The 20380-nt window shown below is 39.3% G+C and overlaps 2 protein-coding genes across 2 annotated transcripts; both read right to left on the minus strand.

Moving 5' to 3' along the window:
• Positions 1–5785: 5785 nt before the first annotated feature.
• LOC120440533 (sialoadhesin-like) lies at positions 5786–12108 on the minus strand. The gene is made up of 8 exons (XM_039613206.1): positions 12029–12108; positions 11553–11855; positions 11245–11478; positions 11015–11119; positions 10243–10398; positions 8416–8761; positions 8261–8315; positions 5786–7602 (listed from the first exon to the last, which is right to left on the minus strand). Exons 1-8 carry the CDS (start codon positions 12081–12083, stop codon positions 7393–7395), a joined length of 1464 nt encoding a protein of 487 aa, XP_039469140.1. The 5' UTR covers positions 12084–12108; the 3' UTR covers positions 5786–7392.
• A 3440-nt stretch (positions 12109–15548) lies between these two features.
• Positions 15549–19194, minus strand: LOC120440534. Its single transcript, XM_039613207.1, has 8 exons — positions 19119–19194; positions 18801–19034; positions 18590–18694; positions 17679–17882; positions 17244–17576; positions 16606–16924; positions 16455–16512; positions 15549–16291 (listed from the first exon to the last, which is right to left on the minus strand). The coding sequence occupies exons 1-8, from the start codon at positions 19192–19194 to the stop codon at positions 16085–16087; spliced, it is 1536 nt and encodes a 511-aa protein (XP_039469141.1). The 3' UTR covers positions 15549–16084.
• Between the last annotated feature and the right edge of the window lie 1186 nt (positions 19195–20380).

A 20380-nucleotide genomic window follows, 5' to 3' on the forward strand; every position in this document is an offset into this window, starting at 1 on the left:
TCTTTCATAGTTAAAAAAGTGATTCAATGCTGCAGTAGAGATCAACTTCATTGGAACAGAAATCACCTGCATTGGAGTAGAGTTGATGGTTCATATTAACCTGTGTTCTGCTGTAGTACACTGAGATGTTTTCATATGTATAATCAGGATGCATCTGAAGAAAGAAGACAAACTAGTTAAATATTGGGTTAGACATCAGTGGATGAATCATTATTCATAGAAAGAAATGATTGTTTTGTTGTGTTTTTTTTCCAGTGTTGTACATTTTGTAAGAATTGCCGATGCATGATATCTATTAGATGTAATGCTATGGTAAGCATCGATGTGAAGTAACTAAAAAACCCATCATAATAAGAAATCGTAGAATTCTCGATTAGACAGATGTGTTGCATGCAGAGAGTCACTGTGTTGTGTATGAATATATCAGTCTTTGTCACAGCAGAGCTGAATCAGTCTGTTAGAGAAGGTCCTCTGCTGCCTGTCCAGTAACTGGTGAAGAGGATGGTCAGGATTATTTATGATGGATAAGAGTTTGTTTAGTGACCTCCTCTCCTAAAGAGCTTCAAATATATAGAGTTGCAGCCAATCACAGTTTGTCATAATGTGACTTCACATTGATATTTGAGATGCTAATGTTTTTAGTCAGTTAAGTAGAAACATTATCAGGTATTGGTGCTGAGCTCCAATAACAAGACCTCTAAAGGAGGTTATGATGTAAATGAAAGAGAAGGTGAAGGTTCTCAGTCATCCAGGTCATCGTAGTCAAAGGAGTTTGCAAAGAAAAGCGTCTGGACTTCTTTAAGTTGCTTGAAGACGTTTCACCTCTCATCCGAGCTTCTTCAGTTCTAAGGTCAAATGGCGAGAGTCCCAGATTTAAACCCAGTGGGAGTATCCCCAAGGAGGGACAAAGGACCCCCAGGTGATCCTCTAATCACATGCGCCAAGATGTGAAAGCGGGTGTGGGACCTAATCAGCCAGGGTTTCGGGTGAGCTCATTGTGAAACCTGGCCCCACCTTGTCATGTGAATTCCTGAGGTCAGATGGCCCAGGATGTGATTGGCTGATTAGGTCCCACACCCGCTTTCACACCTTGGCGCATGTGATTAGAGGATCACCTGGGGGTCCTTTGTCCCTCCTTGGGGGGATACTCCCACTGGGTTTAAATCTGGGACTCTCGGCCATTTGACCTTAGAACTGAAGAAGCTTCTCGGATGAGAGGTGAAACGTCTTCAGGAAACTTAAAGAAGTCCAGACGCTTTTCTTTGCAAACTCCTTTGACCTCTTCAGACATGTTGTACGTTACACGTTGTCCATCCACAGAGAGCTCACTCTGAACATACTCTGATCCATCCCAGTCTACAATGAACCATTTTCTGCTTGAAGTCAGATGTTGATGTGAGCAGTGCAGATCCACTGATGAACCTTTGAGAGCACAGATCCTGGTTTCTCCTCCATTAACACCTTTAACAGAAACTTTCATTAGCAAACTGATTTACTCCCTGTTTTTGGCAGACTCCGTTTGACTTTGTTAGAATATTGTTGCATGAATAATGCTAAACATTATTCATGCAACAATATTCTGTAGTTCACATTAGCAATTAATCTAAATTCAAAGTTTATAAATCATCTACAAATCATATAGTAGGCCTATGTAAAGTTACTTCTATTCTTTAAAAGAGACTAATAAATAATCACTGGTACCTGAGATAAAAATGATGACACCCACGATCAGACGTCCAGCGTTTCTCGAAAACATGATTGCTGTAGTCCAGACTTTTAATGTAAAGTTGACAGTAAAAACATGAAAAAGGTAAGTCGTCCTACAAACTAAATAGTTCTCTTTTTTAGAGTGAAAGCTGACTCTTGTTTCTGTTTTTAGTAGTTTCACACACACATTGTGCAGCTTTGACACTAATACCAAACCTTCGTACTCTCCTTGGTTTTCCTCTCAGTCTCTCTACGGTGATAAAGAATCTGTAAGCTGAAACTTAATGGTCGACACGAACAGTTTCAGTGGTGTAGAGATTAATTTGCTATGATAGTGTTGTGCTGGGTGTGGTTAAACGCAGGTGCTGGATGTGGTTCGAAAGTGTCAGGCTTTAGCACTTTTGAACCACACTCAGAGGTGTAAACACACCTTCAGCCACAGGGGTAAACACTGTTTAAATACTTTGAGTAAGAATTGTGTTTTAAATTCACTCTTGTTTTTTGTGGCCTCAAATGCTGTGACATGTTGTTTCACTGATAAAAAGTAAGCACAATATGAACCCAGACAATTCTGGGGGCATTTTTAAAACTTTTTTAAAAGGTATAACCTTCTCTCTAGCTCTGAGTAGATGATTGTTACTGCTCATGATGTCACCAAATGCTTGTTTAACACAGCAGTCTATGCTGCTGAGGGATTTGACCATCTTTGCTGAGCCATTCTGCAGGCATCAGGAACATGTTCATGTTCTCTGCTAACCCATTGTCAGCTCTCTGCAGCAGAAGAAAACTGAGCTGTAAATGTTGTTAGTTGTCTATCTTTTGAGGTTATGAGGCAGGTTTTCACTAGAAGAGATATTTAGTGATCACAGCTGATCAGTATTTAATGTAAAAAATATATATAAGTTGCAGGAAATCAGGTCAGTTTTTTTTGCACTTGCTGTCATTTTTCCATACTGTTACAAAGGCGGATGGTTGTAATGAATTTAATAAGGTTCACATATGTACATACTAGTACTTAACTGAAATCAGGGTTATATTAAGAACTGACTTTTTTCTTTTATTATATTTATTTTTTTTATTTTACAGTGAAGACAGATGAGTTTATTCCTATATTTTTAAGTCATCATCAGGACTGTTGGTCTTGGGATTGCTGGTAGTGTTGCAGCACCCCCTGCAGCAAATGGCAGACATCACAACACCCACTGACAAGTGCAAAAAAAAGTAACAATAAACAATATTAATAATAATTGAAAAAAGATAGACAAAATGTTGAAATACTTCAAAGACCACTTCTTTCATTATTTTTCTCAGAAATGTGGGATTTGGGAAGTTGTTTTTTAAATCATGTTCAAATAACATTACATACTATTCACCGGCTATCACAGTGGCACAAACACATTGTTTTTTGTTGTTATATATTACAGTGTCATTAAATAAAAGAACAAAAGAAGACCATCAAATTAACGAGCTTCATCTCTTTAAAAATACTGGGAATTGTCTGGGTGCTGGCTTCTTTAATGTATCATTCTCGACCTGGGACTGGAAACATGGACATGGACCATCAGACTCACCTGTCCCTGATGAATGTCCTAACACAGAGGTTCCCAAAGTGTGGGGCCCGCCCCCTAGTGGGGGCGCAGAGCCATTGCAGGGGGGGCGCTGTATGAAAAGAAAAAAAAAAAAGAGCGCTTGGACACTGTGGACAGGTTTTTGACGGGGCTCCCACACAAACGCAAAGCAGGAGATGAAGCATCGCCAAATATGTTTCCAAACCAACTTCCTTCCAAGCCAAAGACAGGAAAATATGGTGAAGCATATCTTCCTTTTGGCTTCACCTGCACAAGTGCCAAGGTAGGTCTCCCCTGCAAAATTAGTTTCCCTGCGTCGGGAGCAGCGCTGTGCTCTCCAAATCACGGACAAACAGGATCCCACATTCTTGATTTTTAGTTCACACTTCTTGTAATAACTAACTACTCCCGACATTAAATGTCAGGAGTAGTTAGTTATTACAAGAAGTGTTTGTGAACTAAAAATCAAGAGCTAACATGATGTTAGCTCTTTATGCAGTAAAGTTACAGCGGGATACAAATAATATCAGGCTGATCCTGCCGTAATTTGTTCCCCCGGTTCAAATCACGGACAAACAGTATCCCACAGCTGTTTATGTGTTTAAACCCATTTTGCACAGAGAGGCATTTTTTGAAAAATGTATTGACAGCAATGTTGAATATTATTACACAGGAAAAAAACAACTACACGTAAAATAATTACACCGTGACGCCTCTGCCTTTGTAAATGGAGGGACAGTAACTGCGTGTGTGTATGTAAGCGTGTAAAACCTGAAGATAATCAGATTAACAGTAACAGTATTTTGTCTCTATCTGCCATTCTGCAATTCATCTCATGTAAACAATAACGTGGCGCACAGCGTGACGTGAAAAGAGGCACATACCTTTGACGTTGCGTGACGAACTCTGTAATCCTCGTCCACACGTAAACGCAAAAAAGGAGTTTTAAATAATCTCCGTTTTCGGTGAATCGCAACGCCGTTTACGTGTTGACGAAAGGCCCAAACGCATAGAAACAGCTGCGTTTTCAAAACTACCCGTGTAGGTGTGGACGTAGCGTAAAAGAGTTAGTAGTTTATTTTATTACTACCTGTAATTTATTGCCGTTTACTTGTATTTGCTTAATTGTTTACTAAATGTTTGAGGTGTGAAATAAACCGCAATGGAGTTTGTAAACAAAATATGGGTGTGTGTGTTTGGAGGATGTGTTTGTGCGGGGGGGTTAGGTGGTGGGGGCGCGAACATTTTTCTTGTAAAAAGGGGGCCTGGCAAAAAAAGTTTGGGAACCACTGTCCTAACAGAAGGTTTTAACACTTTGGTCATCAGATCAATAAATTGTGAAGGAATCTGTCGCCTAAACTTCTGAGTGCCAAGCTACATTACAAATTATTCAGTAATTTCACGGTCCTACCTTTGTTACAAAAGGGTTTTTTGGATATTTGTGAATATTTTACGTTTGGGTCAGGTAAAACATTATCCATGTTTTTGATAGGTTCTTGTCAATCGTGCATAAATAGGTTTATGTATGCCTTGACTGTGTTAGGAATAAAAGAAATATTTTTTAATGTGTATCTGCTCATTATATTGTTTTATGTACTTTAATAATGAAGGCTTGTAGAGCAAGGCCACCTTTGACTCACAAATAAGTGCTCAGCCAGACTGAAAAACAGGACGTTTTAGTGCACAGGCATATTAATAAATCAAGACACAGAAAAGAGGAACTTTCCATATAAGCAATGTGTGAGACTGTGTGATGTGTAAAGTACCGAAATAACACCATATAAGACACAGCTTATGATTCTAATGTTAGAGAGCTCTTGCAACTGGCGTTGTGTGCAGGGGTCTTTCTCTCTGGAAGATGATTGAATAAAAAGAAATATAACTGTTTTAACACACTATGAGTCGGTTTTCTCTGTTTTGTCATGGGGAAAAAGAATCGGGTTCAATAACTGCTACTTGTTAAAAACCACGTAGTTGGAAGGCTAATATGCTTTTTAATGGTTTCATAATGAATTTACTTACCTGTGTGTCTTCCTAACAGGTAAGAGTTAATTATTGTCACATCTGTGTTAAAATATTGTGTCTCCGTATACTTTTTTCAACAACGCAGACCAGTTGAGTTCAGTTTTGTCTGTTTTCTCTTGTCCTCTGTGTGTTGGGAGATAGTAGGTAGTTACATGACTTACATACTTTAGTTATACTAGAAAGTAAAGAGACAAATTGAATACTACATACGCTTTATACCTTATACCCTGCAAGATGCAAGCAGGTAAGACCCCAGGTGCAGACTGTGCACTGGTGTGGTCGACCCCAGCCTCTATCAATCTTGTGCTTAAAACTTGTTCTTTTGCTCCTATGATTAGTGCCTCTCTGCTGTTTTTCCGGCCAGGTATTATCCAGCCATTGACAGCATTTTTCAGTGTCAGCACTTCTTCTATCTGCCGATGATATATGCTTTGCAGGAGCCTTTCCTTCTGTGATAGTTCTTGTTCTTGCTCTTTCTCAGGTTTCCCCTGGCTGAGGTATTCACTAAGCATGTAAACTGTGGCCATCTCCTGACGTACTCATGGATCTTTGTTGTTTCATCCTGGATAATGGTTATGACGTTCACTTGTCCTTGAAGAGAGAGAGGGAGGGAGAGAGAGGGAGAGAGAGAGAGAGAGATGTACCTGTGGTTCTACTGAAGCCTCTTCCAGTTCTGAGGGCAACAGCTCAGAATACTACATCACTGGGACCTCTTTGGGCTTCACCTTTCATATCTGATCTACTAATGTGTTAGTTTTTTTCACAGGGAGTGCTCTGGAGGAAATGTTGGTAGAGGAAGCTGCCATCCACACGGAGAAGGCAGCAGTCACCAGACAGCACTTGGACCCACTGCAGGTAGTTGGGCATAGACAGATCTAGGTGTTGCAGAGGCTGCTGTCTGGGAAATGGTCAGCTGGGTGAGTGATGCCATTTGCCAAATCCACAATATTCAAAATGAAAGAAGCAAATGGTGTATCTTTCTTTTTGGAGATGATTGAGGAGACAGCAACACCATTCCAGTGGTCAATGGAGGAATGGACTGTGCACTTGCTGCCTCTTCTGAAGGGGTGGCCCAGATCGACAAATGGACAAAGCAGATACCAACACGGGCTGCCTGTGGCCAAGGGCGAAAAAATAGGTGAGGTGGTCCCTGATGCTGGGTGGGTACAACCAGAGGTTTATCCTGAACTCTGTGGCTCTAACCAGTCCCCTGACTGACCTCACATGGAAAATTGGCTTAGATCTGGTTCAGTGGACAGACTGATGGCAAGTCGCATATGAGAGGCTGAAGCAAGCACTCTGGAAATTGTCAGAGCATGAACGTCACTATAACTCTGTGGAAAAAGAGTGTTTGGTCAGGTCTTCGTGCTATTACGTGCTGGGGTGCCCATTCATCGTCTGTTCAGACCATGCCACGTTGCAAAGGCCCCACCATATTTTAAAAAACATTTTAGGTAGTACAGAGGCTGGGGGCGCAGATGGCTATGGCTGACTTCCTCTGTTGGCAGCATGAAGGTGTATGGCAACTGGGTGTGGTTTGTGGCTCGCTGTCAGAGGGAGAGAAAGGGCAGTGTTGGAGCAGCACCACTGGGAAGAATGGCACACCTGTCGTGTATTTCTGCAATATTTTTTCTCTTCCCATAGAAGTTGTGAGCAAGCAGAGGACACAGATATATTTTTTAACAAAAACTTTTCAGGGTGGGCAGTATAAAGGCGGAGGTATGTAAAGTGATGGAACTATTTTGTGGTCCAGAAGAAGAGAGAAAAATGCCAACATGATGACTTTAATGTTTCATCGGTTCAGTTTTACAGACATTTTGCCAAAGCTCTAAACCATCCAGTACAGCTTGCATATCTGACAAAGTTAGCAATAGTAATTTGAAGTTGTGTTGTATTTTGCAGGACATGCACAACACATTTCAGCAGCAGCAGCATTTCTATTTTTCTACACACTACTACTTTTCTTACTCTTGTATTTTATTTTCCACTATGATGTATGATTTTTACTCTCTACTTATCAGTTGTGGTGTCCCTCCTGTGTTAGTTCATTATTATCCCAATCAGTGAATGCTCCCTTTAAATGATTTTTTTATCACAATGATTCGATGCTGCAGTAGATATTAGTTTCAATTTCGTTGAGTTCTGCTTCCTTGGCATAGAGCTCAGCTGCATTGGCATAGAGATCAGCTTCGCTGGCATGAAGATCAGCTTCTTCATAATAGAAATCTTGTTGATGTTTAATATTAACCTGCATTCTGCTGTAATGAGCTGAGATGTTTTCACAAATGGGACCAGGGTGCATCTACAGAAAGAAGACAAGTGATATGAGCACCGGGTTATTTAACACTAAGGATTCAGTTAATGCCTCATTCAAATAAAGAAATTACGTTTCTGTAAATGTTGTACATTTTGTTTTGATGTATGATATCTATCAGATTTAAATGGTTTAGTTTTTTTACGTTCATTCTTTGTATGCAGTTAAACTTGAAAACATTGCAATTTTAAAAATTGAAACAAAAAGGAGTACATTTTTTTTTATTGTCATTAATGAAGTCAAAAGTGTTTCTTATCTTATTATTCAATGAATCAATGGAATAATTGATGAAATACTCGATTACTAAAATAACCAATAGCTGCAGCCCTAATAGCTAACAATTCATGCAGAGGATGGTCGGGATATTTTATGGATAACAGTTCAGTGGTCTCCTCCCCAAAAGAGCTTTAGATGTGTGCAGATGCAGCTGATAACACTGTGTCATAATGTGAATGTGTTTTAGTCAAATAAAAAAATACAACTGTTGAGTAGAAACATGATCGAGGTAGGTGGTGAGCTCCAGTGACAAAAAGTCTACAAGAGGTTAGGATGTAAGTGAGGAAAAAAAAGCATGATGTATGAAGTTTTTCTGTGATGGAGAATAAATTATTATTCCTGTGAAGAGAAAAGGAGAGATTTGTTTTACCTGTTTATTATCTGATGTTTCTCGTCTTGGAGACTGACTGGAAGTCCTCTTTTTTCTATTGCACAAAAATAAATAAATAAATAGGTCAATAGTTAAAACATTTCATATCACAGTTTAACCATGACAGGTGTGACAGATAAGACAGTGTAGCTTACCTCCTGCACCAGCAGACAGTGAGAAGTATTAAAAGCAGCAGAGCAGCAGAAACTCCTGCAGCTGCTGGTGTCCATGTTCCTGTGATACTTTGGACAGTGAGAGTCTTTGGAGCAGAGCTGATATCTTTGTTGGTTTTCACAGCACAGGAGTAGCTTCCTGCATCCTCCCTGCTGACTGGGTCTAGGATCAGATGTTTATTCTGGTTCTCTCTCGGGGTCAGAGGTCGACTGTTCAAGTACCAAATGTAGTTTGTGTTGTCAGTCAGAGGACAGCTGGTACTGCAGGTCAGTGTGACTCTCTGACCCTCTGTCACCACTGCAGAAGGATTCATCTTCACTCTCAGCTCTGAAAGAAGAACATACAATAATAACAATAATTCTTATTATTATCATTATTATTATATTAATAATAATAATAATCTCCTCCATGAATTGCTGCCTTGTGGTGGAGGGGTTTTTGTGTCCCAGGGATCCCAGGGCCTATATTGTCAGGGGCCTTTCCCCCCTGGTAGGGTCTCCCATGGCAATGCAGTGTGTGCCACAAGGGCGGTGTCCCTGGTGGAGTCTGGAGTTGCCCTCGGTGAGAGGCAGAGGGCTGGGGCGGGTTTCTAGTTATTCCTGGTGGACAAGAGGGTTTTTCTCTGTGCCTTCTTTTCATAATTTTGAGAATGAGAATAAACACCTCCAAGTCTGAGGCCACAGTCCTCAGCCAGAAAAGTGTAGTGTCCTCCTGGGTGCCTCCTGCGTGAGGTGTTTTGGGCATGTGCCACCAGGAGGAGGCCCCAGGGCAGACCCAGGAAATACTGGGAGGATTAAATCTCTTGGCTGGCTGGGAATGCCTTGGTGTTCCCCCAGATAAGCTGGCGGAGGTGGCGGGGGGTCTGGGCTTCTCTGCTTATGCTGATGCCCCCGTGACCCCGCCCCAGATAAGCAGATAAAAAATGGATTGAAAATTGCAAAATCACAACATGGGTTACTCACAAAACATCATTTTTAAAAACATGTTTTGTGAGTAATGCCATGTTTTAAGTGAAAAAACATAAAATTTACTGAAGCTCAGCTCTTCATTTCTGTGACTTTTTACAGGGAATGTTTGCTTTATTTCACTGTATTTGTCTGACAACTGGGGTTATTCATTTCTTTTCAGCTATTCATGCCATTATTGTTACTGTTCTAAAATGGTAAATGGTAAATGGCCTGTATTTGTATAGCGCTTTACTTAGTCCCTAAGGACCCCAAAGTGCTTTACACTACATTCAGTCATTCACCCATTCACACACACATTCACACACTGGTGATGGCAAGCTACATTGTAGCCACAGCTGCCCTGGGGCGCACTGACAGAGGCGAGGCTGCTGGACGCTGGTGCCACCGGGCCCCCTGACCACCACCAGTAGGCAACGGGTGAAGTGTCTTGCCCAAGGACACAACGACCGAGACTGGTTCTAGGTTACGTATGGGTTATATAGATGTTTTTTCTTAATATTACACCTTGTGATATTTGCTCAATCCAACATGAAACTTGAATGACTATCATTTTCTTAATTTCTGTGAATAGGAAAATCAGTATTTGTTGTCTATTTGATATATATAGCAAAGTGCTCATTATGAAATATTTGATCAAGATTATAAAATAGTTTTATATATTTTAAAAGACAAAAATAATGTTTTTCTCACTTGATCTGACTGTACATAAAAACACTGAAAGGGTGAATTTTTCTACAAAAGGAAAATGTCTATATTTGCTTTTGATCCTTGCTCTGTAATGGAATATTTTCACAGTCCTATTAATGAGTAAAGTCTGCTGAGTGAAGAGTTTAGATTTACCTGTGACAATCAAAAAGACTCCAGGCAGATCAGACTGCGTCCATCCTTCATGATCTCTCTTGTATTTGAATGTGTATCCTCCTGAGTCATTCTTCTTCAGGTTGTTGATGGTCAGGATGTGTTTGTTCTTCATGTTGTCCTGATACGCCACACGACCTGCAGACTCAGTCAACCTTTTAACTTCCTCATCACCACTTCTCGATTTTTTACTCCAGCATTTGAACTCTGGCTTCATGTTATCAGGATGTGAGTATTCACTTGTGATGTTCACTGAAGATCCTTCCAGAGCACAGATTCTCCTGCTGACATAATTCACTCTCCAGCAGTTTTTATCCTGAACACCTGAAATTTAGATGGATTATGAGATGACTGACTGGTTTATATTTCAGGATGTCAGTGACTCAATAAAAAAGAGTATTTTTAACACATACAAACTTCTGGAGATTGAAGACGTTTGTGGCCTTTAACTGCACAAGAAAATGTGCCTCTTGAAGACTTTTGAACTGAATAATGTTGATTCTCATAATAGCTTTGTTTGTTGTGGTACCAGAGGTAGGTAGTCTGAGGGTCTGTCAGATTACATCTTGTGCTACAAGCCAGTGTAACAAACCCAGAAATGGAAGAAGTCCTTTGAACATGAACCTCTGTTGATAAAAGATAAATACACTTCCTGTTATGCATAGATGTATTCATATTATATAATTCAAACAAATGTTGGACTCAACAAATCTGACACGTGAGTTTTGGTGGAGTTGTTTTTGTACAACTTCACCTCTGGGATATGTGATGGAGCACGGCTCATCCACTGATGTCTGTTTATAAGAACACATGTCTCCATATGCATAAGTAACACTGAAGCAGGTCTCTGTGATGGAATCTGAAGAAAAAGTAATGCGATTAAATATTGTAACAAGATTATTTTTATATTTAGAATTGAGATTTCTATTCATATCAAATTTATTTATTGTCAAATAATATAGCAGAATGAACATCATGACTCACCCACAGAGACTTCAGGGGCTCTGAGATCCTCGTAGCCTTTGACAGCACAGGAGTATGTGACTGCTTCCTCACTGCTGAGCAGCTCTTGGTACCAGGGAGACCAGTCCTCATAGAGAAACTCTCTGTTCTTGTACCAGATGTAGGCTGCAGGCTTTTCAGTCAGAGGACAGCTGCTGCTGCACATCAGTGTTACTGTCTGTCCCTCTGTGGCAGGAATCACCTTTACCTGCAGCCCTGTGAGGATGGTGGATAACAACTTATACAATGATGTCAATTGGAAAGTAATAGATGAGTAAAAGTCACTGTACCTGCAACTACTTGAAGACTAATTCTGTTGAGCCAACAGAGTTGTGGACTGTCTGTAGTCTTCATACAGCAGTAAGCGTTTGCATCACTCTCTCTTAGATCACTGATGGTTAAAGTTGTGTTTTTCTCTTCAGACATGTTGTACGTTACACGTTGTCCATCCACAGAGAGCTCACTCTGAACATAATTTCCCTTCCATTGGATAGTGAACCATTTGGTGCTTGAAGTCAGATGTTGATGTGAGCAGTGCAGATCCACCGATGAACCTTTGAGAGCACAGATCCTGGTTTCTCCTCCATTAACACCTTTAACACAAACTTACATTAGAAAGAAACCTTTCTGTCAAAAAGAGAGAGATATACTGTAGTTTACATTAGGATCTAATCTGAACTCAAAGTTGTCATCTATAAATCATGTAGTAGGATTAGTTAAGGTTACTTTTATTCTTAAATAGGGACTAATAAATAATCACTGATACCTGAGATGTAAATGATGACACCCACAAAGAGACGACAAGCATTCCTGAACGGCATGATTGTTGTAGTCCAGACTTTAACGTTTAACATTGACAGTGAAAGCTTGAATAAAAAAAAAAGTAAGTCATCGGTCAGCCTAAGCTGTTCTCTTCTTCAGAGCGAAAGGTTAGGGGGGGAAAGATTGACTGTTGTTTCATATTCAGTGGTTTCACATCTTGTGCAGCTTTGAAGCTAATACCAAACTTCCTTCCTTCTCCTTTCAATCTTTTGTGGACTCTGCTGCGTGCACTTGTATTTTAAATAAATGTGCAATAAGCCTCAGGTGCTTGAGGCTGTTGAGAAGAAAGCTGTGTATGTGTTAAAGCTTTTGTCCATATCTCATTATGATGGTTTATGCTTTGTGATGAATACAAACCTCTGTGGTGATCAAGAAACCGCAGATTCAAGCTCACTGTGCAACATGAACTGCTGTGGAGATGCAGACTTTTTTTTGCCACTGGTTACAGATGGGTGCTGGGTGTGGCCTAAAAGTGGCAGCTTTTATCACATTTGAGCAACACTCAGAAGTGAGAACAGGTCTTCAACCACAGAGATAAACACTGTAAATTTTAAATAAAAATTGTGTTCAACATTCACTCTTGTTGTTTCCTGCCTCAAATTCTGTGATTTATTGTTTGAATGCTGAAAAATAAGCATAATTTCAGATTCCCTTAGCACCCTCCTCTTTTGTTCTGTTGTTTAGTAATTTGAGACCAGAAGGGACCATACTTAATGCTCATTGGGTCAGCAACTCCATGTTTAATGCAACGATCTATGATGCTGAGGATCTGATCATCTGTTCTGAGCCATTCTGCACACGTTGGTAACATTTTCTATTGTTCTCTGCTTAACCCTCAACAAGTGAGGACTATAAATGTCATTACTTATTTATGTTTTGTGGCAAGTTTTCACTAATCTTTCTATATTTTACACTCAGGGACAATTGACTTTAATGATTGTTGATCACTAAGAATTTTAATACTTTTGGTTTTACTGTCATATTTTTACTGTTACTATCAAGTGAGGGTGTGTGCCAAGCAGCGAGAGAACCCAAAATGCAGGACTTGGCAGACAGGCTTAATTAAACTCAAACAGCTTTACTGCCAGAGCTCAGGAACAAAAACCTAAACTGAAAACTTGAACAGAGGGAAATTTGAATAGACTTGAAAAGACATGAGGCTATGGGGGAAAGAGACACTGCTGAGGAAAACAAGGTGCAGCTGAACAGAATCAATTAATGAAAAAAAGCAAAGAAAAACTGAACACAACACACACAGGACAAAAGACTATCAAAACAAAACAGGGAACCAACACTTAGACTGATACTAACACCTGATTTTGACAGGCCAAAGTAAACACAAAGACAAACTCACTAAACATGGACACAGAAACGTAGATGAGGCATAGACAACACAGGAGGGCCAGAAAAACATGAGAATAACAAAGAAAACGATGAATACAAAATCAGAATGAAAACCTAACCAAAGTAAAGGTAATATTTAAACTAAAATCAGTCAAATGGGAAATATCAAACAGAAAAGTCCCAAACAGAAAACGCTGGGTACAAAACCCAGGATCGTGACAGTTATAGCATTAATGCTCATAATAAACATGGACAAAGTTCCAAATAATAACACCTTTAACAGAAACTTTCATTAGAAAACAGCTTCATTATCTCATCCATCTTTTTTACCTTTCTATCAATAATCTGTTGGCATCTGTGACCCTCAACCTGCTGTCCCAGCATGCAGCAGCAAAGAGGATGGCACTCACCACAACAGACTCATAGAAAATCCTGAGCATTGTCCGATACATGTTAAAAGATCTCAGCTGCTTCAGAAAATAAATACGACTCAGGTCCTTCCTGCAGAATGCAGTGGTGCTTTTAACCCAGTTTATTTTCTTACATGAGTGTGTTGCTGATCACTTTGGCAGACACAAAGTGTTGAAGACGCAGATATTGTGGCCTTCCTGTCAGGTAATCCACAATCCAGGACACAAGAGAGACATCCACATGCGTCAGCTTATCACCCAGGAAGGTTGGCCTGATGGTATGAACTGGAAAAGTCGAAAAACATAACCTTCACACTGCTCGCTGGCTGGTCCACATGGGCATCCACAATTTATCAGGTAGACGTTGGCAACCTCAACTCCAAGGCAACACTTGGAGCTGAAGCAGATTCTGATGTGGTTATTATTAAAAGGTTATTATAGTTAACTAAACCTTAGCTAAGAACTAAAAGTAGATGTAAAAAACATACAAAAACTTTGTTCACAAAGTTTGTTACTCTTTTAAAAAATTGTGTTTGAAATTCACTCTTGTTTTTTGCTGTCTCAACTGCTGTGACATATTGATTGATAGACAAAAAATAAAATAATATGAAATATAAAATATGAAACCAGACAATTCTGGGGGGCTCCTCTCCTGGTTTTTTTTGTTTGTTCGTTTGTTTTGCAGTTTGAGACACGTCCACTAGAGGGAATTATTATCATATCTCGTGATACAGTAATGCTGAGGGATTTAATCATGTTTGCTGAGTTATCCTGCTGTTATTGGTAACATTTTCTACTGTGGTCTGCCTACCTGTTATCAAGTCTGCACAGCAGAAGATAACATGAAATGTTATAGGGCAGGTTTTCACAGTGGTTAGCACTGTTGCCTCACAGCAAGAAAGTCCGGAGTTCAATTCCACCACCTGGCCGGAGCCTTTCTGTGGAGTTGGCATGTTCTTTCCATGTTTGCATGGGTTCTTGTTCCTCCCACTTTCCAAAGACATGCAGTTAGTGGGGTTGGTAATTCTAAATTGTGCACTTGAGTGTGAATGGTTGTCTGTCTCTATGTGTTAGCCCTGTGACAGACTGGACAGACCCTGTCCAGGGTGTACCAAGCCTCTTACCCTGTGGCGGCTGGGATAGGCTCCAGCACCCCCACAACCCTGACAAGGATAAGCAGAAGAGAATGGATAGATGGAATCATTGGTTGCAGGAAACACCTTAAAACAGACCCGGTTTTACACGTATTTGCACTTGTTTTCTGCCATTTGTGTGCGGTTATAATGGTGGATGTTCATATGTCAAAAATTCCAAATGTTTAGGTTAATAACATATAATTAATTAATATTAGAATTAACATCATTGCTTATATAACCTTGGAATTTTCAGTAAAAATAAATGTGTATTTCAATGAAAGTCGTGAAAATATTTCTCCTAAAATGACCCAAAGTTATCAACTTAAATATAAAATTTATGTGTAATCCTGTTCTCTAAACTTTTTTTCAGAATTACTCAGTATTTCAGGACACGTTTCTTCTCTCCTAAGAGATCTTGGATTATTACTCATTTATACCATCGCACCTACCAGTAAGTATTTTTACATAATAATTACATCCTAAGTCATGGGCTGTATCAACACTGTCACCTAACTGTGTGATTTTTTTGAACATTCTGATAACAAATAGTTTCTTTAAGAGATAATAATAGAAGGAAAAATGGTTTATTCAAACATCAAACATTCAAGAATCTTACAGAAAAAGCTGAAGAAATAAGAAACAAATGATTATTCAGATAAATCTTCACACTAGTTGTAGCTGAAAGAATTAAACTACTACAGCGCTTTAGCTTTTTTTAATATTTATTAATACTCATGAAGGTTATTGATTTATGTTAATCCGTTAGTGGTTCATTTATGGTTCAGGAAAAAAAAGAAATGATGACTTAAAGTTTTAACTGTTCAGTTTGAAAGCTCTAAACCATGCAGAAAGCAACAACACAAAGCTCACAAGTAGGACAGTTTGAATGTTATACAAAGTTAGCAATAACATTTTTACATTGTCTTATACTTTGCACGCAACACATGCATTTCATCATCAAACATCTTTAAATTGAAAACCACAAGCATTTCTACTTTTTACTCATTTCTACTGTATACTATGTGCCATTTTAGAGTGTGATTGTTTCACACTCTGTACACAACAGCTGTGGTGCTTTTTTGAGATTTTTTCTGTTTAAAAGGCAGTGACTCAATATTGGATGTTAGAGTATAGATCAGCTGTATTGGAATAGAGTTCAGCTTGATTGGGATAGACTTCACCTTCACTGGAGTAGAGGTCACCTTGATTGGAGTCAAGTTCACCTTGATTGGAATAGAGATGAGCTTGTTGGTGTGTATTGACAGGCATTCTGCTGTAGTGAGCTGAGAAGTTTTCATATATGGGATTATGGTTGACCTGAGGAGACCAAAAAACATAACCTCCCATAAGGTACACATTTAACACAATATGGAAGGTTAAGACGTTGGTGAGATAAACAAGACAAAAAAAATCTATCCACAAAAAGGATAAATGATCAAGTAAAAGAAAAACAGGATTGTGGATGCATTGTATGGTGTACCTGCTGTTTGTTGTCTGATATTTCACTCTTTGGAGAATGACTGGAAGCCTTCTTTTTACTGAGTGTCAAACATGAAAGGATACGACTGAATAACAGATTTCAAATCAGAGTTTGAACATGATTGATCTAAAGAGAACACAGTGATGCTCACCTCTGGCAGCAGAACACAGTGAGAAGTATTATTATTATTAACAGGAGAGCTGCAAAACCTCCTGCAGCTGCTGGTAGCCACTGAGCTGTGGTGTTATCCTTGTTGGTTTTAACACCACAGGAATAATTTCTTATATTCTCCCTGCTGACTGCGTCTAGGATCAGATGTTTGTTGTGTGTCTCTGTCATGTTCAGAGGTTGACTGTTCAAGTACCAAATGTAGTTTGTGTTGTCAGTCAGAGGACAGCTGGTACTGCAGGTCAGTGTGACTCTCTGACCCTCTGTCACCACTGCAGAAGGACTCATCTTCACTCTCAGCTCTGAAAGAGGAACATTATTAAATAATTAAAAACTATAAATCTCATAAAAAAATTCCGAGTTACCTTTTTTTAAAATATAGGATAGCATTGTGATTGGTAATGTGATACAGGTCAATTGGTGTGGAAAGCAAAGGACAGTCAACAGTTTTACAAGCAGCACTTATTCTTAGACCAGCTAAAATGTGATGATCAGTGAAATTTTGCTGATAACACTTTTACATTCAGTTTTGTTTGCTCAGGTTTACATTAGGCTTTTTAGTGTAAAACATTGAGGCTCTTACATGAATAAAACATCTTAATCCTTGTTAGGAGACTTTACCTGTGACAATCAAAAAGACTCCAGGCAGTTTCATTTCTTTATCATGTCGTCTCAGGATGAATGTGTATTCTCCTGAGTCATTCTTCGTCAGGTTTTTGATGGTCAGGATGTGTTGGTTCTTCACGTTGTCGTGATACTCCACACGACCTGAAGGCTCAATCGGTTTTTCAAGTTCCTTATCACCTGTTCTCCATTTTTTATTCCAACATTTAAACTCTGGTTTCATGTTATCAGGATGTGAGTATTTACTAATAATGCTGACTGAAGATCCTTCCAGAGCACAGATTCTCCTGCTGACATAATTCACTCTCCAGCAGTTTTTATCCTGAACACCTGAAATATAGATGGAAGATTTACAGTTGACTGTGGTGTCTGCATGTTGAGATAACAGCTTTTTATTAATTAACAGAATTAACAGTTTTCTTTGATACTCACAGACTTTATCAGATTGAAGATGCTCGTGACCTTTAATTACACAGTAAAAGTTGTTTTTCACAGAACTTGGAGTTGAAATGCTCCTTATATTTTCCCTACAAAGTTTTCCATTTTCATACCACACATAGACAGTTTGAGGGCCGATCAGAGGACATGAGGTGCTACAGGTCAGTGTGTTCCCAGGTGTCCTTACAACATGTACCACTGAGGAGATGATAAATACAGTTTCGTCAGTCACTATGTTATTAATATGCATATTTTATACATGTATGTATGTCAGTTACATGGTTTTGTGTATGGGAGCAGATTTGTAGAGGTGAGTCCAAAGAACAACGGCACTTGAACTCACTTCTCTTTTCCTTATACGAGAGTGATCTGTGTACTCATTCTGTCTTTTCCTCGTCAGGGAAGTTTTCACTTTAACACATTTTCATTGACTGCATCCCCACACTTCCATAATAATCTTGGCATTCTACTTTTTTCACCCAAAGCATAATGTAATTCACGTTTGTTCAAAAAATTGTTTCATTTTTTAAAAATACTGATGGCTGCCAGCGCTACTCCTCAGCTTCTTAGTAGATGTACCTATGCTGTTAATGTGAAAGTCCTAGTTGAATTCATTCCTGAAGTATTGCAATCACAAAATGTTCAGAAAACTAGAACTTTGACCTTGACCTTGAGGTCAGTGTCACTGAGATTCAAAATCATCAAAGATTTTTTTAGTACACGTGCCTTTTGTAGCAATTTGGAAATCCTCGTTGCCTCATTCTCGCAGTTACAAATCTCGGTGTCCATGCCAACTGCCAATAACATCTTTTAACCTTTCAGCCTTTTTACAGCTGAGGGGTTAAAAAAGTGAATGTAGTGAGTGTATTTCAGAGATCAGTAAGAAGATGTGTTTGTGTGTTCACCTCTGGGAAATGTGATGGAACAAGGCTCATGTTCTGATCCCTGCTGATAAGGACACATTTCGCTTTTAGTGTAAGTCACATTGAAGCATGTTGATGTGATGGAATCTGGATGAAAAGAAATATTAGAGTATTGAGTATGTTTACTGAGAATTATTTGACTTAGTTTATTTTTAGTAGTTTATTTTGTAACAAACTGAACATCATGACTCACCCACAGAGACTTCAGGGGCTCTGAGATCCTCGTAGCCTTTGACAGCACAGGAGTATGTGACTGCTTCCTCACTGCTGAGCAGCTCTTGGTACCAGGGAGACCAGTCCTCATAGAGAAACTCTCTGTTCTTGTACCAGATGTAGGCTGCAGGCTTTTCAGTCAGAGGACAGCTGCTGCTGCACATCAGTGTTACTGTCTGTCCCTCTGTGGCAGGAATCACCTTTACCTGCAGCTCTGAGAGGATCGTTAATAGAAATAATATCAATACACTGATTATTCATAAATGAGTTCTTCATGCATTTGATAAAACCACTGTACCTGCAACACTGAGAGAAATTCCCTTTGGCGCAGTCTGATTTGTCAGCAGGTTCTCTGCAGCAGTAAATGTTTGCATCATTCTCTGCTAGATTGTTGACTGTCAGAGTCAAGTTACTCTCTGCTGACATGCTGTACTTTCCATCTGCAGAGGTCTCAATCTTCAAGCCCCCTGTATACACTGTACCAGTTCATGCTTGAAGTTGGATGTTGATGTGAGCAGGACAGATTTACTGATGAACCTTTCAAGGCACAGATGCTGTTTGTTTGTCCCTGAACACCTTTAGCAGAACATTTGATTAACAAGCATCTATGCAGATTTACACAATTTCTGTAACATTGATCTCTATACCAACAAGTCAGGGCAGTTGCACAATGATAATGCAAATGATTAACTTGTACTTTAATGACGTGTAGCTCATCAAGATAGAATTAGTTAAAGTCCCTTCAACTAACAGATCTTATCCTGTTTTATCTAATCTTTATGTGACTTTGCACAATTTGGCTACACCTGAAATGTTTTGCAGTCTTAAATTGAACAAAATATATCCTCCCTGAGAGATGGAGAACAAAGATCCAAGATCCAAAACAAACATCTGGCTTCAGAACACAACTGCTTTAAATTTCAGCTTTTAGTCAGAATGTTTGATTGTTTGATCTTCTAAATACTCCAGATGCTGTTCGGGTAAAATAAAGGAGGTGAAATTCAGAAGTGTCCTGCTTAAAAGAGATGCTAATTAGAGAATGGACAGACAGATAAAGGCAAATGTGTATACAGAGTGCATGAAACACCATATATACCAGTCAAAAGTTTGGACACGCAGAATGACTGTAAATCTCTGAAATGTCTCTCTACATATAGCGCGTTAACGGGTCAACTGCTAAACATGTTGTCGCTGTGCAGCTCCACACACGGGCATACAGTGGCTTGCAAAACTATTCGCCCCCTTGAACTTTTCCACATTTTGTCACATTACAGCCACAAACATGAATCAATTTTATTGGAATTCCACGTGAAAGACCAATACAAAGTGGTGTACACGTGAGAAGTGGAACAAAAATCATACAAGATTCCAAACATTTTTTACACATAAATAACTGCAAAGTGGGGTGTGCGTAATTATTCAGCCCCCGAGTCAATACTTTGTAGAACCACCTTTTGCTGCAATTACAGCTGCCAGTCTTTTAGGGTCTGTCTCTACCAGCTTTGCACATCTAGAGACTGAAATCCTTGCCCATTCTTCTTTGCAAAACAGCTCCAGCTC

Source organism: Oreochromis aureus, linkage group 6 (assembly GCF_013358895.1).
Source record: "Oreochromis aureus strain Israel breed Guangdong linkage group 6, ZZ_aureus, whole genome shotgun sequence".
Classification (NCBI taxonomy): Eukaryota; Metazoa; Chordata; class Actinopteri; order Cichliformes; family Cichlidae; genus Oreochromis; species Oreochromis aureus.